Source organism: Sylvia atricapilla, chromosome 1 (assembly GCF_009819655.1).
Source record: "Sylvia atricapilla isolate bSylAtr1 chromosome 1, bSylAtr1.pri, whole genome shotgun sequence".
In the NCBI taxonomy this organism is placed as follows: Eukaryota; Metazoa; Chordata; class Aves; order Passeriformes; family Sylviidae; genus Sylvia; species Sylvia atricapilla.
In genome coordinates, this window is record NC_089140.1 from 68696069 (window position 1) to 68712104 (window position 16036).

Here is a 16036-nt window from a genome sequence, read left to right on the forward strand (position 1 = left end):
TAAAAGCCATGTGTAATGACTCAGAGCACAGTTCTCCTTTCAAAACTAATAAAATAGCAGCAAACTGTTTTGGCACAAGCTCAGCTGAAAGGTGAAAAATTTTACAGAAACATAAAAATAGATACAATCTGCTACTGAGGTTGAAGTTTACTGTGCTGAAAAGTTTTGACTCAATCAGTTTGAACCCACAGATTCAGTTGGCAAAAGAACTAAGGTAAGAATAGCCAGAAATAGCTGGTATGCTCAAGGTGAGACTACAATTGCTTGTTCCAGCATTCATAATATGAAGACTACCATCTGCTAGAAACAATGGAAATCTAGAAAAAATTTAACACCCTTTTCATTAGAATACCAGTCTTATGACCCTTCTCTTCCTCCAAATGCTTGATAAACAAAAAAGTAAATCTTTTTTTGAAGCATGTGTTAAGTGGAAGACTTAAATATCTGAAAATTTATCATTACTTTATCTTAAAAAGAGCCTAGGAATTTTATGAACATATAAATAACATTTCTAACTTGTTTAAGATGATTAGATCCCACAGTTTTGCATAACCAAACTGAGCAGATCTCCATACTTTCCCTGTTTGAAAAGCATACATCTATTAAAGTAGATTAAAATGCATGCCATGCCTCCAATCACAACAAGCATTGTTATACTTGGCAGTTAAAGTCAATCCTTCTGAGTTTTCTTTTTTCCTTCTCCCACTTGGCATATGCCAAAATTAAAGACCTATGGAAAGTAAAAATCATGCTTAGCAACTTTTCTTTGCCCTACTAGATACTAAGTGAGAAATTCAATCAGCTAGGATTGATTCTTGAGTATTTTAAAATCTGAAAAAAAAACTATAATCAGTGGAACACCACAGAGAAAGCTGGAAGAAAACAATTGGAATTTAGGCAGCTGTTAGCATTTCTTTCATACATGCAGAAAATATCACCTATTGATACTTGCATTTACTAGGCGTTCATGTTATTTAAATTCCCTCTTCTGTGAGTCAAACAAAGCTCTATCACAATGGCCCTTTTGACATTAAGGCTGAGGTAAGCAGCTTTCTTGCAAGAAAAATACCAAACATGTTGAGATTTTTCAAGGCAAATCTAGGAATTTAGACACATTTTCCACTCATTCACTGGAGCCTGCATATCAAAATTATATAGACTACTAAAACAAAAAGTGTCAAGTACTAAGTATCATCATGTCTCTATTTTCCTTGCTAAAAAGCTGGAAAATGGCCATGCAAAATTTTGCAAGTGAGAGGAGAAGGACGCTTACAATTATTAACCATGGCTGTTCTCACAAGTTAGTTTTCCTCTTGATAACTTAATGTTGTGAGACTGGTGGCAGCGCCTCATAAGGGCTTTTGACAAGGAAAGAAGATGGGGGGAGGTTTGGAAATGTTCTGAATTTTGACCAAGATGGCAAGAAAATGGTGTGGCATTCCAGCTGGTTCCACAGCACTTCACACCATGTAATGGAACAAAGATGGTCTGCGCACATGTTTAAGCTAAAACTTACTGACATTGCTGTCACAAGTGATGCACTCCATGAACTCTATACCTCAAGTCACAACCTCTGCAACAGAGAGTTAAAGCCTCTGCAGAAAATTTACAGCACATTTCTACAACAGCTCCAACTCAGTAAGTTTCTCAGAATGAAAAACCTTATTTGGCTTGGGATATGCATACACGAACACTAAACATGGGAGTTACCTATGAGCCAAGGGATGCCAGATTCCAATACGCCCATTCATTTCAGAACTGGCAGCAAACTCTGTAAGACTTCTTGAGAAATAAGGCACTGCTCCTGTTTCTTAATCTGAAAATCCAGTTTTCAGATTTTACGACTAGAAATGTCAGGCCAGCAGCCTTCCACCTGCTGGAAAGCTTTTTATATGTAGGCTAACATGATAGACTATGTTAATTTGTAGCTAAGTGGCCACCACACCTGCAAGCAATATCTACACTTTTTTTTGAGGAGCAAGGTTTCAAAGACACAATGTAACTATGTATTCATATTGGTCTTAATAATAACTTGGCCTAAATATCCCCTCTGCGCAGCTCACAGGTATGTTCAGATTCAGCGTAACCTTAATTTTGAAACTGCACACAAAGAGAGAAGACAACTCCATAGTACCATTCATACATGTCAAGGAATTAAGTATTATTCCACTGTGCCCCAATGTCCCATGTATCCATACACTAACAGAATATGTTGTGACAAAGAAATTTAACCAGCAGATTCAGAGAACAGTCCATACTTGATATGACCTCAAAGAAATGTTTCAAGAAGGCCATGGATAATGATTGAAATGTAATGCTTTTCCCATGTAAAGAGCTTAAAAGTTATAAATTAAGCAAGGAGAAAACTCCAACTGCTGTTTTGTTTTCATAACAGAGTAAAGACAAAAATTAAGTCAGTACTCAACTTTGTAAAAAGCTATCTAAATTGATGGGGAAAAAGAAAAATATCCTCTGTACACTAGAATCAAATAAAAGGCAATGCCAAATTCCTAAATGTCAAATACACATACATACATACATACATATATATATATATATATAGCTAGCTAACTAAAGGTGAAATAAAAATGTATTCTTGCCTTTTTGCTCTTTAACATAGCTTTCCTTGCAGTTGTGCATGAGCTGCAGAATCCACTGATGTTGAGCACCAATGCACTGCCAAGCTGGGTCCCCAGGCGCATGAAGATCAGAGAGATATCTGTAAAATCCAGTCCAAAAATCACAGTTCTGACTTGACACACTGAAGGCCTCTTTAAAACAGACCAAGCATGTGCTATGAAATTCTTTTTCTTTTCTTACACAATTTTAAGAATTCAAGAATAATTAAGATATACTCACATCCACTGCAAACAGAAGTTTTGCGTTCTCCCTTCTTGAATAAGTGCAGCAAAATTCCACCAAAATATTTTATAGAAATATTTTGTATTATAGAAATATTTTATATTATAGAAATATTTCCAGTTGTGTCTCTAGTAAAGTAGGCAAAAAACCAAACTTTTTCATCTGCAAGGTTGCAGTTTGGTGCTTCAGATTTGAGTGGAACCAGTGATAGCATCTCAAGCACATAAAATACAGTGTTTTTCTTCCTACTGTGTATGATTCATCATGTAGTCTTAACAAGCAATTACTGAAGGAATTAATTTCTGGCGACTCATTAATTTTAGCACATGCATACAGAAACATATGTAAATCAAGCTCCTGGGTTGTCTCTTTGTTTGTTTGTTTTGGTCTGGTGTTTTTTTTGTCCACATACAGTCTAAAAAAAAAAAAGAGGAGGGAGAGATAACAAAAAGGATTGTGACTTGTAATTTGCAGAAGCAAAACACTGTCTCTCTTTAGAGAGAGAGGAGTATTACAAGCCAGCTGTTGCGATTTCGAAGAGAACACAAAAGGAATGTAGTCTCATGTATGGCATTCAAGACTATCTGACAACAGTACTTTCAAAACAGTATTTTCAAAAAGTGGTAGCTGCTCTATTGTTTAAGGCACTCTGTTATATTCTGTATTAATGAGACTTGGGACAGATTAAAAAAAGTCAAGATACTTAAGGTGAACTATACTGATATATTATCTTAAGCAGTGCAGGGAATGTTTACTCTCTCACAAAAGCAGTTTTACTGCAATAATACCTAATGTTAATTAGGACTGTGTTGAATTCTGTCTTCTTTGACAACGTCTGCAGCACTTGAACAAAAAATAAACTGTCAAAGCAGGATTGGTTGGATGGATGAGAAAATTACACAATTAACCATTTTTACATGGTGACATTTATAAATTATGAGCTCAAGTCCTTTTCAGTGTTATGGGGGACTCTAGTCTTTTCTTAGGCACAAAACTTAAAAAATTACCACTGGTCTTGAAATACATACATCTACTTGGCTGCTAAGTGCTGTGGTAAACTATTTCTAAACATTATAAAATAATTAGCAGTGTAAATACCTCATATAATAAGAGGAAAATATGAATTCAACCCTAATTATAAACATTAAATATCTGAAGGAGAAAACGACAGCATTTTAGGTCTTGGCCAGCCTTCAGCTTCAGAGACATACAAAATAAGTGTATCAAGGAAGAAAAAACCCTTATAAAACCAGCAGGGTTAATGCAAACTATTTTGCAATTTGGATTTTGTTAGCTTCATTTTTACTGAAATCCCCTGAAGAAAATTTACTTCATACCTTACCTTCAGAAAATTTAAACTAATATACCCATGTATATTTAAAGTAGTGAAACTAATCTAACAATGTTGTAGGCTGGGATTCTGTTGATTCATTGGAACTAAATTATTCCACATTCATCCACTCCCTGCTCTTCTTTATTATACTTCTACATGTCGAATACATTTGGTTACATTAACACAGCCTGCTTTAAGATAGGCTGGAGTATTTTTAGATTCAGTAGTTCAAGGTAAGAGGCTAGAAAACAAAACACCTTAAAAACAACCAACCAAAACAACTAACCCCAAAAACTCAAGCAAGAAACAATAAAACACAGCCAACCAAAAAATCCCAAATAAAAAACCAGAATCAGACCTCATGTACAACTATGAGTCTTTCAAAGAATCCTTAGAAAAAGTCCTAAGACTTGGCTTAGATTAATCAGCTGCTCTTTAAAGTCTTCAAGTGTCACAGAAAAAAGGAATAGCCAGTGCTGCCTTCACAGACATAAAACGCTGAACTATTCATCCTAAAAACCAATTCCAATTAATGGACAACATTTTAGTAGCATCCAGAAGAATGAGGAGCACTCTACAGAAATGCACAGAGGTCACTGTAGTCATAAACTCACATGATGCAGAGGGACCTAAGACCCCAACACCGTGACTGGGCCTGCTGCACACACAAAACACTCAAGACCTCGTGCAGGTGTCTGAATTTTACAAATGCTTCCCTCGCAGCACATATGGTCTGCTTCTTTTAGGAAACTGATAAAAACACTGTGCTGTCAAGACACACTAGGAGCCTTAGTAGCATTCAAATCTCAAAAGCTTTCTAAATATAAGCCATCAAATGTTCCAGAGCACGCTAAAGTTTGGCACTAAGGACTGAAAGGTTAAAGTCTACATCCGCTCATCTCAGCAGCCCTACAACAGGCATCAGCTTTCTGAAAAACAGAAAATCTGTAAATGTTAATGAAAACTGGGCAACTGGTTCATGTTCATGAAACACAAAGGAACTTCATTGTTTAGCCTGAGCTATAAAAGAGCCATTACCACTTTCAAACAACAGAACAATCTGGATCTCCCTGTTATCTGACTCAGGATGATTTCATTTAAACATCAAATCTAGCTAAAGTGTAAAACAAGTCAATAAGGAATCTGTTTTGAGGGATGCAAACTAGGAGTGGTCATTTCAAACACAGCTTGCAATATGTCAGTTTAGAGAAAGCAACAAAATCAATGTGCCTCAAAGATCTAAAAAGTTAAAATCAAATTTCAATTATGCTTCAATAAATTATTCTCATTCAGGAACTGTTTTTCAGTCCTTCAATTAACAATCCATTACCATTCCATGGCCATTATTTATATAATCAGAGAGTCTCAAAATACTCACAGCTTTAAAATCAGTATTTAAACTATAGTAAAACTAGTCCCTACCTTATTTAGGAAACATTTAAATACACATTTAACACCATATGCCTGATGAAGGCACCAGACAAATGATTACCTTATATAACGTTTCTGATCATGCAATGTTGAGGGAGTTTCAAGCAGCTTATCCAACAAAAGTTCTCGTAAAGCTTCAATTCTGGTTTCAACTTCAGCATAATCTAGGAATAGGGAGCAGGAGTAAATCCAATGTGTTCTTAAGCAGTGTCATTTTCAGCAAATTGAAAATTTTGTCATTTTCCTAGGGTATCAGACACTTCTGGAGTTAATGTGGAAATCAGTATAAATCAATATAAATCATTTTATAGCAAGCCACATCTGAAAATATTATACATGACAGTTTTACAAAACCAGATAATTAGACTTTCAAGTCTTTCCAACAATATACAAGGGAGATTCTCAAAGTCACATTTTAATTACTGTCATCTTTATTATGTCCAATAATACCAAGCCTAAATAAATAAATAAAATTGGCTGTGATTTCACATTCTGTAGTATATATCTCACTTAGAAAACTTGCCAGAAATATTGCCTAGAGTAATTGGCTCCTATAAATTCATAATTCATATGGGTGAAAATCTGTATCAAAAGCACATAAAGCTCTTTGGTCTCCTACGTGCTTTTTAGCCTTTAAGTTAAAAAAACCCCCAAAACCATTAAATAACATAACCCGTATCTTACATTTTTTGAACACTTGAACCTCTGTCTTTCCGAAGAGGGACTTGGCTTTTTCGTAGTCATTAATAACCACATCATAATCGCCCTTGAAAACAAAATCAAGCATTTACATTTGTCAAGAGAAAGACTATTGTCAAAAGGTTACTTTCAGCAAATTGAAAATTATTTTTAAAGTATTATACCTTCTGGATATTTCTTTCAATATTTAAGGGAAGATTGAAAAGAAATTTAAAGCGCTGAAGAACATTAAGTGCGTTTCTCGTTGAATCAGCTTTGTCCTTGCGACCCAGCACTTCTTGAAATAAGGTATCTGCTGTGTTACTGGCTCCTATTTCAAAAAGGGTGACAGTAAGAAAAAGTTGGGTAAGTAATCAGTTGAAATCACAAACACATTTTCTTTATTTTAATGAGTTATTAGAGATTTTTTAGAGCAAATGAGTAATTATTACTGATTTTCATATTTTTTGTTCAACTGTGTTAACATTTTACAACTGCTGAAATTCTATTTCTAAGTGAACCACTTAGCATTTTAATGTGGTAAGACCCCTGTGCGACTAAAAACAATCACTCTTTCCTATTTCAAATGCTTAGCTTTGGTGCAGATATTTTATAGTTTGCTTTGGCTCCAGATGTACATTTTACAACCAAATTATGCATCTCAGGATATAGAAAATATCATAGAAAGCTTTAATTTTTTTAAAAGTATAATTTCATTTTGGTAATTAATGTCAGAGCTTCTAAAGTTACCACTGGGTTTTGCAAACAATTTTTTTATGTTTTCAAGTCAAGTCTTAAAAATTACTAACAGTATTTCTGCCACTTAAAAGTACCAGTGGTTAAGACAAAGACAATGTTCTGACTAAAAAGTCTAACTAGCTGGTGACTGCAATAGAATGAATACAAATTGTTTTCACATTGCATTAAAACTATTGCTGGCTTCATCACACACCGGATGAAGCCTTGGTCAACAATTTCATGTATTTAAGTCTCTATACTATCTACAAATATTCTTCAATAAATACATTAAATAGCATCCTAAAACTTTTTCTATCCAAACTAAAAAGCATTCTATTTTCTAATAAAGATTTTTTCCTAACATAGAATAATAAAATTTCATTTATAGAAGAGAAGACTTACACTGCATATGAATATTTGTATTTTTCAACTTACGACTTACTTTTAATTAATCAAAAGAAAAAAAAAGTGGAACTGCTTTAGCCTTTTTGATCATTGCATGTAGAAGTTTCTACATTATCTGGTCTAGTGACTATACTTTAAGCAAAGATGAAAAAAATTACATCAGTCTCACTGGGTGGCTTGCATGCCATTTTCTCTAGTCAACACTGTGGGTGGCCTGCTCATGTTAAAAGTAGTCTTTGTAAAATAATTGTTATATCTAAATAATGTTTAAACTTTGTTGAAAATCTGAAGCCTTGATGTAAAAAAAGTTTTGTCAGGACATCTATTTCCACCACATACTATTCAGCATAGAATACTTTAATCCATTAAGGAGAAATGCGCAATGAAAACAGTTATCTGGAAATACAGAACACTGTTAAAGTATGATTTCTCTCAAGGTTATAAGAAACTATTGTTTTGTAAATCTTTCTAGTAAGTAACGTTTTTTTTGTTTGAATTCACATGTTTCTTGTCCATTCTTTTAACAGCCCAGAAGCAATGTGCTGTATCTAGGAACTGAAGTTATATTCATGAAGTTGTTTTTTTTAATTGTTCATTGCAAACCTTTTTTAAAAGGTAATTGACAACTGCAGGAAGACTACAGTGATTTCTATCTTCATCTCTTTATGAAATCCTCAATTCAGGTAAATTATTCTACCTTTTTTTTTTTAAGGGTACTTTTTCTGTTTTATAAGAAATTGAAATATATGAAATGACTTATTAATGTATTAATAAAATTAAACATTTCATGCAAAACAGGTCTATCTTTTTTGAATTAAAATATTGTAACATTTCTCCCCTCCTCATCCCTCCAAATCTTGTCTACAATAAAAAACTTTATCTCTTTATTACTGATGAACCATCCATGGATAGTTTCAGTTCTTATATTGACTAACTATGTTTTCAAAATGGATGATTCATCTACAGTATGTGAATTTTTTTATTTCAAAATAAAACTCTAGTTATTCAACAGTTGTCTGCCTTAGGGCCTGACAAAAAACTACATAAAGGATTTTGATTTACCTCCTTTAGTATACAATTCTCCATTAAATTAATTGTAAGACACTGTATGTTTTTTAATAATATAAATTTAACAGCTTGTTTAGCAATTAAATTGAGAAAAAAATTCCAAACATTTATAATTCCAGCTAAAAACCAACCTGTTCTTTTGCTATCCCATGCCATTTCAATTCAAGAATTTGGAACCCTCTTAACATATACATTCAGATGTTGGAAAACATGCTCATTGTTAAGAGTTTGTAACCAAGCTCACACAACAGCAGTTGTCTCTCAAAACATGCACCTACAGTCCATAAAAAGCACAATTCAACTAAAGAATTAAAGTAATTTTTGAAAGCAGTCCCTGCTACTGATGGATTATGGAAGCTTTTCAATGGTCAGACAAGAAACAAAGCTTTGATCCTAAACTACTTTGCATAATATTATTTACTCTTTCTAAATCCTTGTATTCCTACTTCCCTGCCTCCCACCCATCATGACTTGCAAAGTATCATGAGGAAAAGCAGCCAATTCTTTTCATAGAAGAGCCAAACTTCAAACCACTCTGAAGTGTCTGGCACAAGTTCCTCTACAGAACCAGCTTGAAAAAGACAGTTTGAATTGTCTACATACAGGGTTCAGCCATCATTTATCAAATGAAACCATAATTATATATTATAGGTAAATTTGTCTCATATTGGTGTATACAGGAAAATATCACAGACCTAAAGTTTTACTTTTTTTAAAAAAATCTGTCAGTTTAGTAAAAGAACTGCTCTCCAAGGAGTCTGTTCTTTGTGCATGACACGGCCGAAATACAGACCACTGAGGATTGCACTGGAAAATTTCAGCAAATGCTTCTTTTTCTCCTACCTAGATGTACCAAATATTTTGCACACATAGACACACGCTACAGTCACTATATAGAGGTGTGAAGTTTTATGTGGTATTTTTTGGTGATTTTAAATTTTTTTCGACTTTGGGTTTTTTTCATTTCAGACATCAAGATGAGGGAATAACAATGTTCAAACTACACCTTTATTGTGAGCATCAAGGAATCCCTACTGAAAAGAACTAGAGCTGTTCACAAAACCCCCTGCTTTCTTTGTGCTCCACACATAAACAGACATACAGTCACTGCTTTCTTCATACAAGAGAAGAAAAACAGTGAACTTCCATGTCACTTTCTTGATTTCATAAAACACACTCAGACTTTCCAACACTGAGTCAGCTATCTGCATGTCATTCCTGCTTATTGATACAGCACTAAGGGAAACATCCTCTATGAAAAAAATCACAATGAAACAAAGTAAAATTATCTTGGCAGAAGTCCCAGAATTTAAAAAAAAAAAAAAAAAGTACTTTTTTGATCTGATGAAACACATACCGAACTGAGCAAATTCAAGCCATTTCTCTCAATGCAACCTTGCAGCTAATACAGAGAAAGAGAAAACAAAGTACTGACAGCTTTTAAAGGTTTCTAGTAAGAATGCACATGCCAAATAGTCTAAATGCCAGCACATTAAGTGAAAAAGATCCTGTTAAGAGACTGTAACTAAAACATCTTATAATTGGGTTTTTTTTCTGCCTTTACTTGAATGACTTACAATCCTGGTATCTAGGTCAGCTCATCCTCCTACAGTTCTATCCATAGAGTTCCTCTGTTTTCCTCATCCACTCAAAATTGTGATGCCACCAAAATTAATCTAAAGTAAACACTTTAGAACATCTTTATTTTGGTATTTATTTGCTTTGTTATCACAGACACTGCCAAAAGTTGTGGCAACCGTTTCTACTTATTTCAAACGATGCATTATCACACCCTGGAACCACTATCACCGAACAGGGAAGAGATGAGAGACCGTTTTCTACTTTCTACAATATTCCTATGAAAATATTAAGGTCTGTTAGAAAGTCCAAAGTCCATAAATAGTTGCTGCTGGAAGGACAAAACTTACTGTTCAGTACATTCTCCAGTTTTTGCGTCATGGATCCTTCTACTTTTTCCGTTCCATCCGCTTCCAGTTTTTGATGGATTGCTGGAATAAAGTGTCTAGTTAAAATGCAGAACATTTTAATAGGTGGGAACACATTACATCAAAGTGACACTTTTAAACATTTTAAAAATTAAAAATAAAGTGTTATTTTTCTTTTTAGACACAAAAAAATACAAACATGCTTCATGGCAGCAGAGTCTAGTGGAGGACAGGGCTCAGAGCCAGACACTGCAGAATTTTAACCATTACTTTGACACTGGCTTCCTGTATCTTCTTGAACAAGACCGTAATGCTTAAGGAAAAAAGGAAAAAAACCCACATGTTTTTTTTCTGTCCATATGTCCAAAACATATGGACAGAGTAATCTATTAGCAACTATAATCCAAATTAGCCATCTTGTACAGGTATTAATTAAAATTTGTATTTTGAAAAGTAAACACATACTTTAAACACCTAATACTTCTGCTTTGTAAGTCACTGATGTCACAAAAAAGAAATTACCAAAAATTAAAGGGTAGAAAAAGTCACTGGGAATCTGGGATGATCCCAAAATCAAATGCTAGAATATTCCCCCATCACTTCTTTTCATCTCTAAAAAGACACTCCTAAAATACTCCTTCAGAGTTTCTTGGAGCATTAACCATTATCATGTTTCTGTGTAATTTTGGTCAAAACAACAGGAAAACAGAGGGGAGGTGTTTTTTTTGTTTTTTTTTTTAAAGATGGTCTTTTTCTCCTGTCCTAAAATGTGAAAATCCCAAACTCTTACTTTCATGTGGTATTACTAATGGAGGTGGAAACATACAGTACCAGCACTCATTTGTTCTTTTATTATAATTTACTCAAATTTCTTTTCCAGGGAGGGGGAGACTTAACAGCACAGCCTGATTACACTATCTTAGTCTGAAAATATGAACAGTGAATGTCGTTTACGTAGTCCTTTCTTTAGTTCCCTTCTCTCACACAGCCCTCCCTCTTTCTTCTACTGTTCAGCATAGCCAGCTTCTCTCTTTTAAGGTATTATTTCTGTATATATGCAGCACATATAAAATATGATTTTCCTTTCAAATTTTTACTGTTAATGTGTAAAATCTGCTCTATCAAATAGCTGTCAGCTCCTATTGCTTTAGATATATTTGAGGCTTAAAAAAACCCTCCTACTGCTTTCTGCTGGTTTTCAGTAGAATGGAGTGAAGCTTAGCTACCCTTGAAAACAGTGATACTCAGTGCTTTGAAAAAAGCAAGTAATGATATATTTTATTTCAAAACACAGATACAGTTCTGAAAGCAGCCTCTCAATTGTTCCAGCTTATCTTGCTCTGGCTTGTATGGCAGAGCAACCTAAGCTCCTCCACTGGATTCCTTTAAGGTGAAACAACATTAGAAGAAGCACTCTAAGACTCCAACTGATGTGCTGAAAGAAATGCCTGGAATCCGATCCACTGAGTAGAATTTGAACTAGATCTGAAATATTGCCATAAACTGCACATCCTGTGTATACAGATATGCCACTGCCAACCGGTTTCCTCTCTAGTGCCATCCCTACTGGCCCATGCCATGTAGATGCAAGCTACAAGTGAACAAGGACAGGAACCCTGTGGCCTTAGTCCTACTGCAAGGTGTGAGTGAGGGTGGCTATTCTGAAACAGGATGGCCCTTTATAGTCTCCAGCCTCTTTCAAAGGAGGAATTTTCATTGGGGGAAGATAGAGGTGAATAACACCAGTATGTAATTAAAAAAAAAAGGAAGGAAAATTACATTATTCTCAAATGTCCAGATTTGACCCTTCAATCCCTTGATCCTATACAAAGAATTACAGGAAGTCTTGCCTTTGTGAAAATACAAGAGCAACTCTATTTTCATTCCTAAAGTCATCAGAGCAGTTAAAAAAATCTGATTAGAACACTGTATTTCTTAGGACAATCAACTTTTACATAAAATGATGTAAAACTAACAGATTCTTGCATATTTTAAGCACAGAGCACTTATCTTAAAAAGATGGTGCATTGTTAACTGTGCACATATTTTGTGTACAATGTGGACAGCACTCACCAACAGGAATACTTCCAAAATTCTATAACACAAACATTAGTGGCTCTACTGACATTATTCAGTTTCTATATATAATTTTCAATCAGAGGCAGCCAATTACTGTAGTGCAATTAAAGTTACATACTGAAAGCAAGTTCAGCAGAACAGCGACCACGATATAAAGACATTTTAAAGCCAAATGTTGCAAGTACTATTGGAATCACTTCGAACTGTAATGACTTTAATTCACATATATTGAAGTCATTCTACAAAACATACTTTTGAAACATACGTTAAAAATAGTCATGGATAAAAATCTAAATTACATACTGCCTCAGATTTTTAAAATTTAGCATTTTTGAACCATTAATTACATACCAATGCTGACCAATTCAACATCACGTAGTTTCTGAAGGAGGCACACTTAAGCATTCCCCAAAGTGCCCTGTAATATCTAAACCTCTACCAAAGCATACATACTGGCAGCAAAAGGTAAAATATTATGAGGACTTCTTTCTTGTACATAAGTTTTAAAAGAGCACTATTTACCGTGTTAGAACTTTCAAAAAGTCTTGAAATGTAGCTTCTTATTATGAAGGCAGCTTATTTAGAAATTATGATAATATTAAGATTAAAATATCATGATCTTTAACCAGTTGCTGAAAATTAAAATACATTTTCCCCAAACACTTGTCTTTCTCATCTTGTTTAGAAAAGAACAGACAATAGCAATATTCCCTCCTCTTCCTTTTAGAAAGCAGAAAACAATTTTTTTTCACATTGGTAGCTTTTGTGCATAGAAACCTGGAAAACAGTATTCAAGAATCTTAGTTTGAAAATTTTGATGTTGGAAACCCAGGAAGAATGGTCTTATTAAATCAATTCACCATGCACTTTCAGACAGAGAAAAGTATGTCAGCGGGGCAAAAAAAATAAAAATAAACCGAGGTGTTAAGTTTCAGAAACTTGGAAAGCATTGCACAGTACAGATAAAGGCATATTAAACATATGTAGCTAGGAATGTAAACAAAAAGGCATTTTTGAACCATTGTCTGAAATAAGGTATTTTAGGACATTCTGTAAAGTCTAAACCTACTTAAATTATTCTGTGTTCACACAACAAATTTGTTATATTTCCTTCTATATGTTTAAACTACTTTGTTTACTGTAGCTATTTTTACACATTATATTCAGATTCAGCAAAAGGTACATTCACTGTGTTCCAAAAGAAAAAAAGTTTCAAGTTTTCACAATGATTTCACAGACTTTCTAATGAAGTCTGAGCACACTCCATTTGCATCGCATGACTTTGAAAAAGCTAGGTGCATGTTCCTTCCATGGGGACCAGACAAAAAGTCTTTGATTTAGAAGTTTAGAGAAGTGAAACTACATGCAGTCAAGAAAAGTATCTGCAGACCTAATCTTTGGAAGGAATCTAGAGACACTCAAGTTATCTTTTTCTCTTAAAGTGCTGAATCTGTCCAATAGTGGGATGATACTGTTTGGGACAACCCCTGCTCTCCTGTACCCAAAGGGCTTCATTTTGCTGGATCTAGCAATCACGCAGCTGCAGGGCAGCTGTAGTGAGATCATTTGATGCAAAACTAACTCGCTAAGGAAGAAATGTTGCTTTATTCATCACTGAGCTTGTCTAAACCCTGGCCCACTGCCTTGCTGCAGTGGCAGCACTGCAGTATAAGGAAAGGAGCATATGGCCAAGGGAAGATGGAAGGCCATCCTAGTCTTCCCACACTACCCAGTACTCCAGGTTACCTTCAAATGGAACTTCTTACCCTCAACTCTTCACTGGCTGCAATAAGAAGAGTAAGGAGAAAATTTCAGGTCTTTGAAGGCTTGAACCAAAGAATGGATGGAATTTTTCCTGAACTGCCAGTTACCCTGGATTTACCTGACACAAACTATACAAGTTGGAAAAGCAGTTGGAAATGTAGCACAATCTGTTCCTTATTTTTAGGAGCTTTACTGTAAGAAGCATACAATAAATAAAAATGAGGAAAGGCTACATCTGGATGCTTCAACTAAGGCCAGATAATTAACTGTATTTTGTATCATCTTTGCCAGTAAGTGTTCACATTTCCCAGCTAAGTCAGAATATTTAAAGCCTTGCAAACTTCACAGCTGCAGGCAGATACTGATTAATAATAGTGAAGAAACTAAGTTTAAAATTCACAACCTCTAACTGTGACTAAATACACCAGAACACATGCAAATTTCAATCTGGCAAATAAGCCATAGTACCGACCTTGTATTAAAATAAGCTGCAATTAATTAATTGCTACTTGTGTTGAAAAAAAAATTAATCTAAGAAAGGATATTGGGTTTTTTGTCAGATTTATGGCAACTATAAATCTAGTAAATTAATCCACACTTGCCAGGATCATGCAGCTTTTGATTTGCAAGTTTCATACTTGATTTCCTCATTAGATTTTTTTAAAACATATTTTGAGATATGCACCAGGCGTGGCATTCTCAAAAGTTCCTCAAACTAACTCAGCTCAAAGCAACACACATGATCATTTTCTACTATTTTCTGACTAAAGGCTGGGTAGAAATGTATTTGGTATATCTGAAAATCTTACTAGTTTTCACAGAAATGTGGTTAAAGAAAAAAGTACTTGAAATAAATCACATCCTTTTAGTCAGATGCAGAAAACAGGTGGGGAAAAAATACAAGAAGGGCAAGGCTGACTCAGCAAAGTATTTCTGAAGATCTCATGTGATAACTAAGAACCTGGAACCAAAGAACAGTAATAGAAGAATGAAGAAGCCACGTTAGAACACTGCCAGGATTCATGCCCAATGCATGAATAGAAATGCTTCTGGTTCCTTTATTGGAAGATTAATGATTTTTTGTAATTTTATCAAAATATAAGAAGGTTTTTGATTAAGTATGCCTATGTAAGATAAAAACTGTTCTGAATGGATTCAACAGGACTGTAAGGCTGCATATAAAGTGGAAAGCAATAAAGACACCATGCCATGAACAGAACTCTTAATACATTACTCTATGAATATGCCAGCTGGTGGATGGGGTCTGCCGCTTGGGACCCAGAGAGCCACAGCCATCCCAAAGGATGTCTCGCTAGAAACAGCTCCTTGGGGGGTCAGGGCGCTCCTCAGCTGGCAGAGGGGCTTCTCAGCATCGGGCAGAGCAGTGATTTTTCAGCTCAGTGATTTCAGCTTTCAGTGATTTCAGCTCAGTGCTCTTAGCTCATGCCCTTGTGAGTTAGCCCCTCTTTTAGCCGGTCGTAGTGAGAGAGAGAGAGAGGTCTCGTATGGAATTTCCGCAGGTGGTACTTTATTGAGAAGGTACCAGCGAAAGGGATCCAGGGACGAGGAACCTCTGCTGACCAGAGGAAACTCAGAGGTTTTTATGGGACACCAGGGTGAGAGGAAAAGGGTACAGAACCAATCAATTGTAACAGATCTACATAAAATCCCGAGGGGGCTCATGGGTCTCCAGCCAGGTCGCCATGGCTAGGAGGTTTGTCTTTGTCTTAGG

The 16036-nt window shown here is 35.1% G+C and overlaps 1 protein-coding gene across 1 annotated transcript in view; it reads right to left on the minus strand.

Moving 5' to 3' along the window:
* Nucleotides 1–16036, minus strand: part of EXOC2 (exocyst complex component 2) — a 127139-nt gene that overhangs the window by 69300 nt on the left and 41803 nt on the right. The window contains exons 7-11 of the mRNA XM_066325892.1: nt 10444–10524; nt 6490–6635; nt 6311–6392; nt 5688–5790; nt 2601–2719 (exon numbers count right to left, since the gene is read on the minus strand). Coding sequence (XP_066181989.1) covers nt 2601–2719; nt 5688–5790; nt 6311–6392; nt 6490–6635; nt 10444–10524 — 531 coding nt within the window. The remainder of the gene's footprint in view (nt 1–2600; nt 2720–5687; nt 5791–6310; nt 6393–6489; nt 6636–10443; nt 10525–16036) is intronic.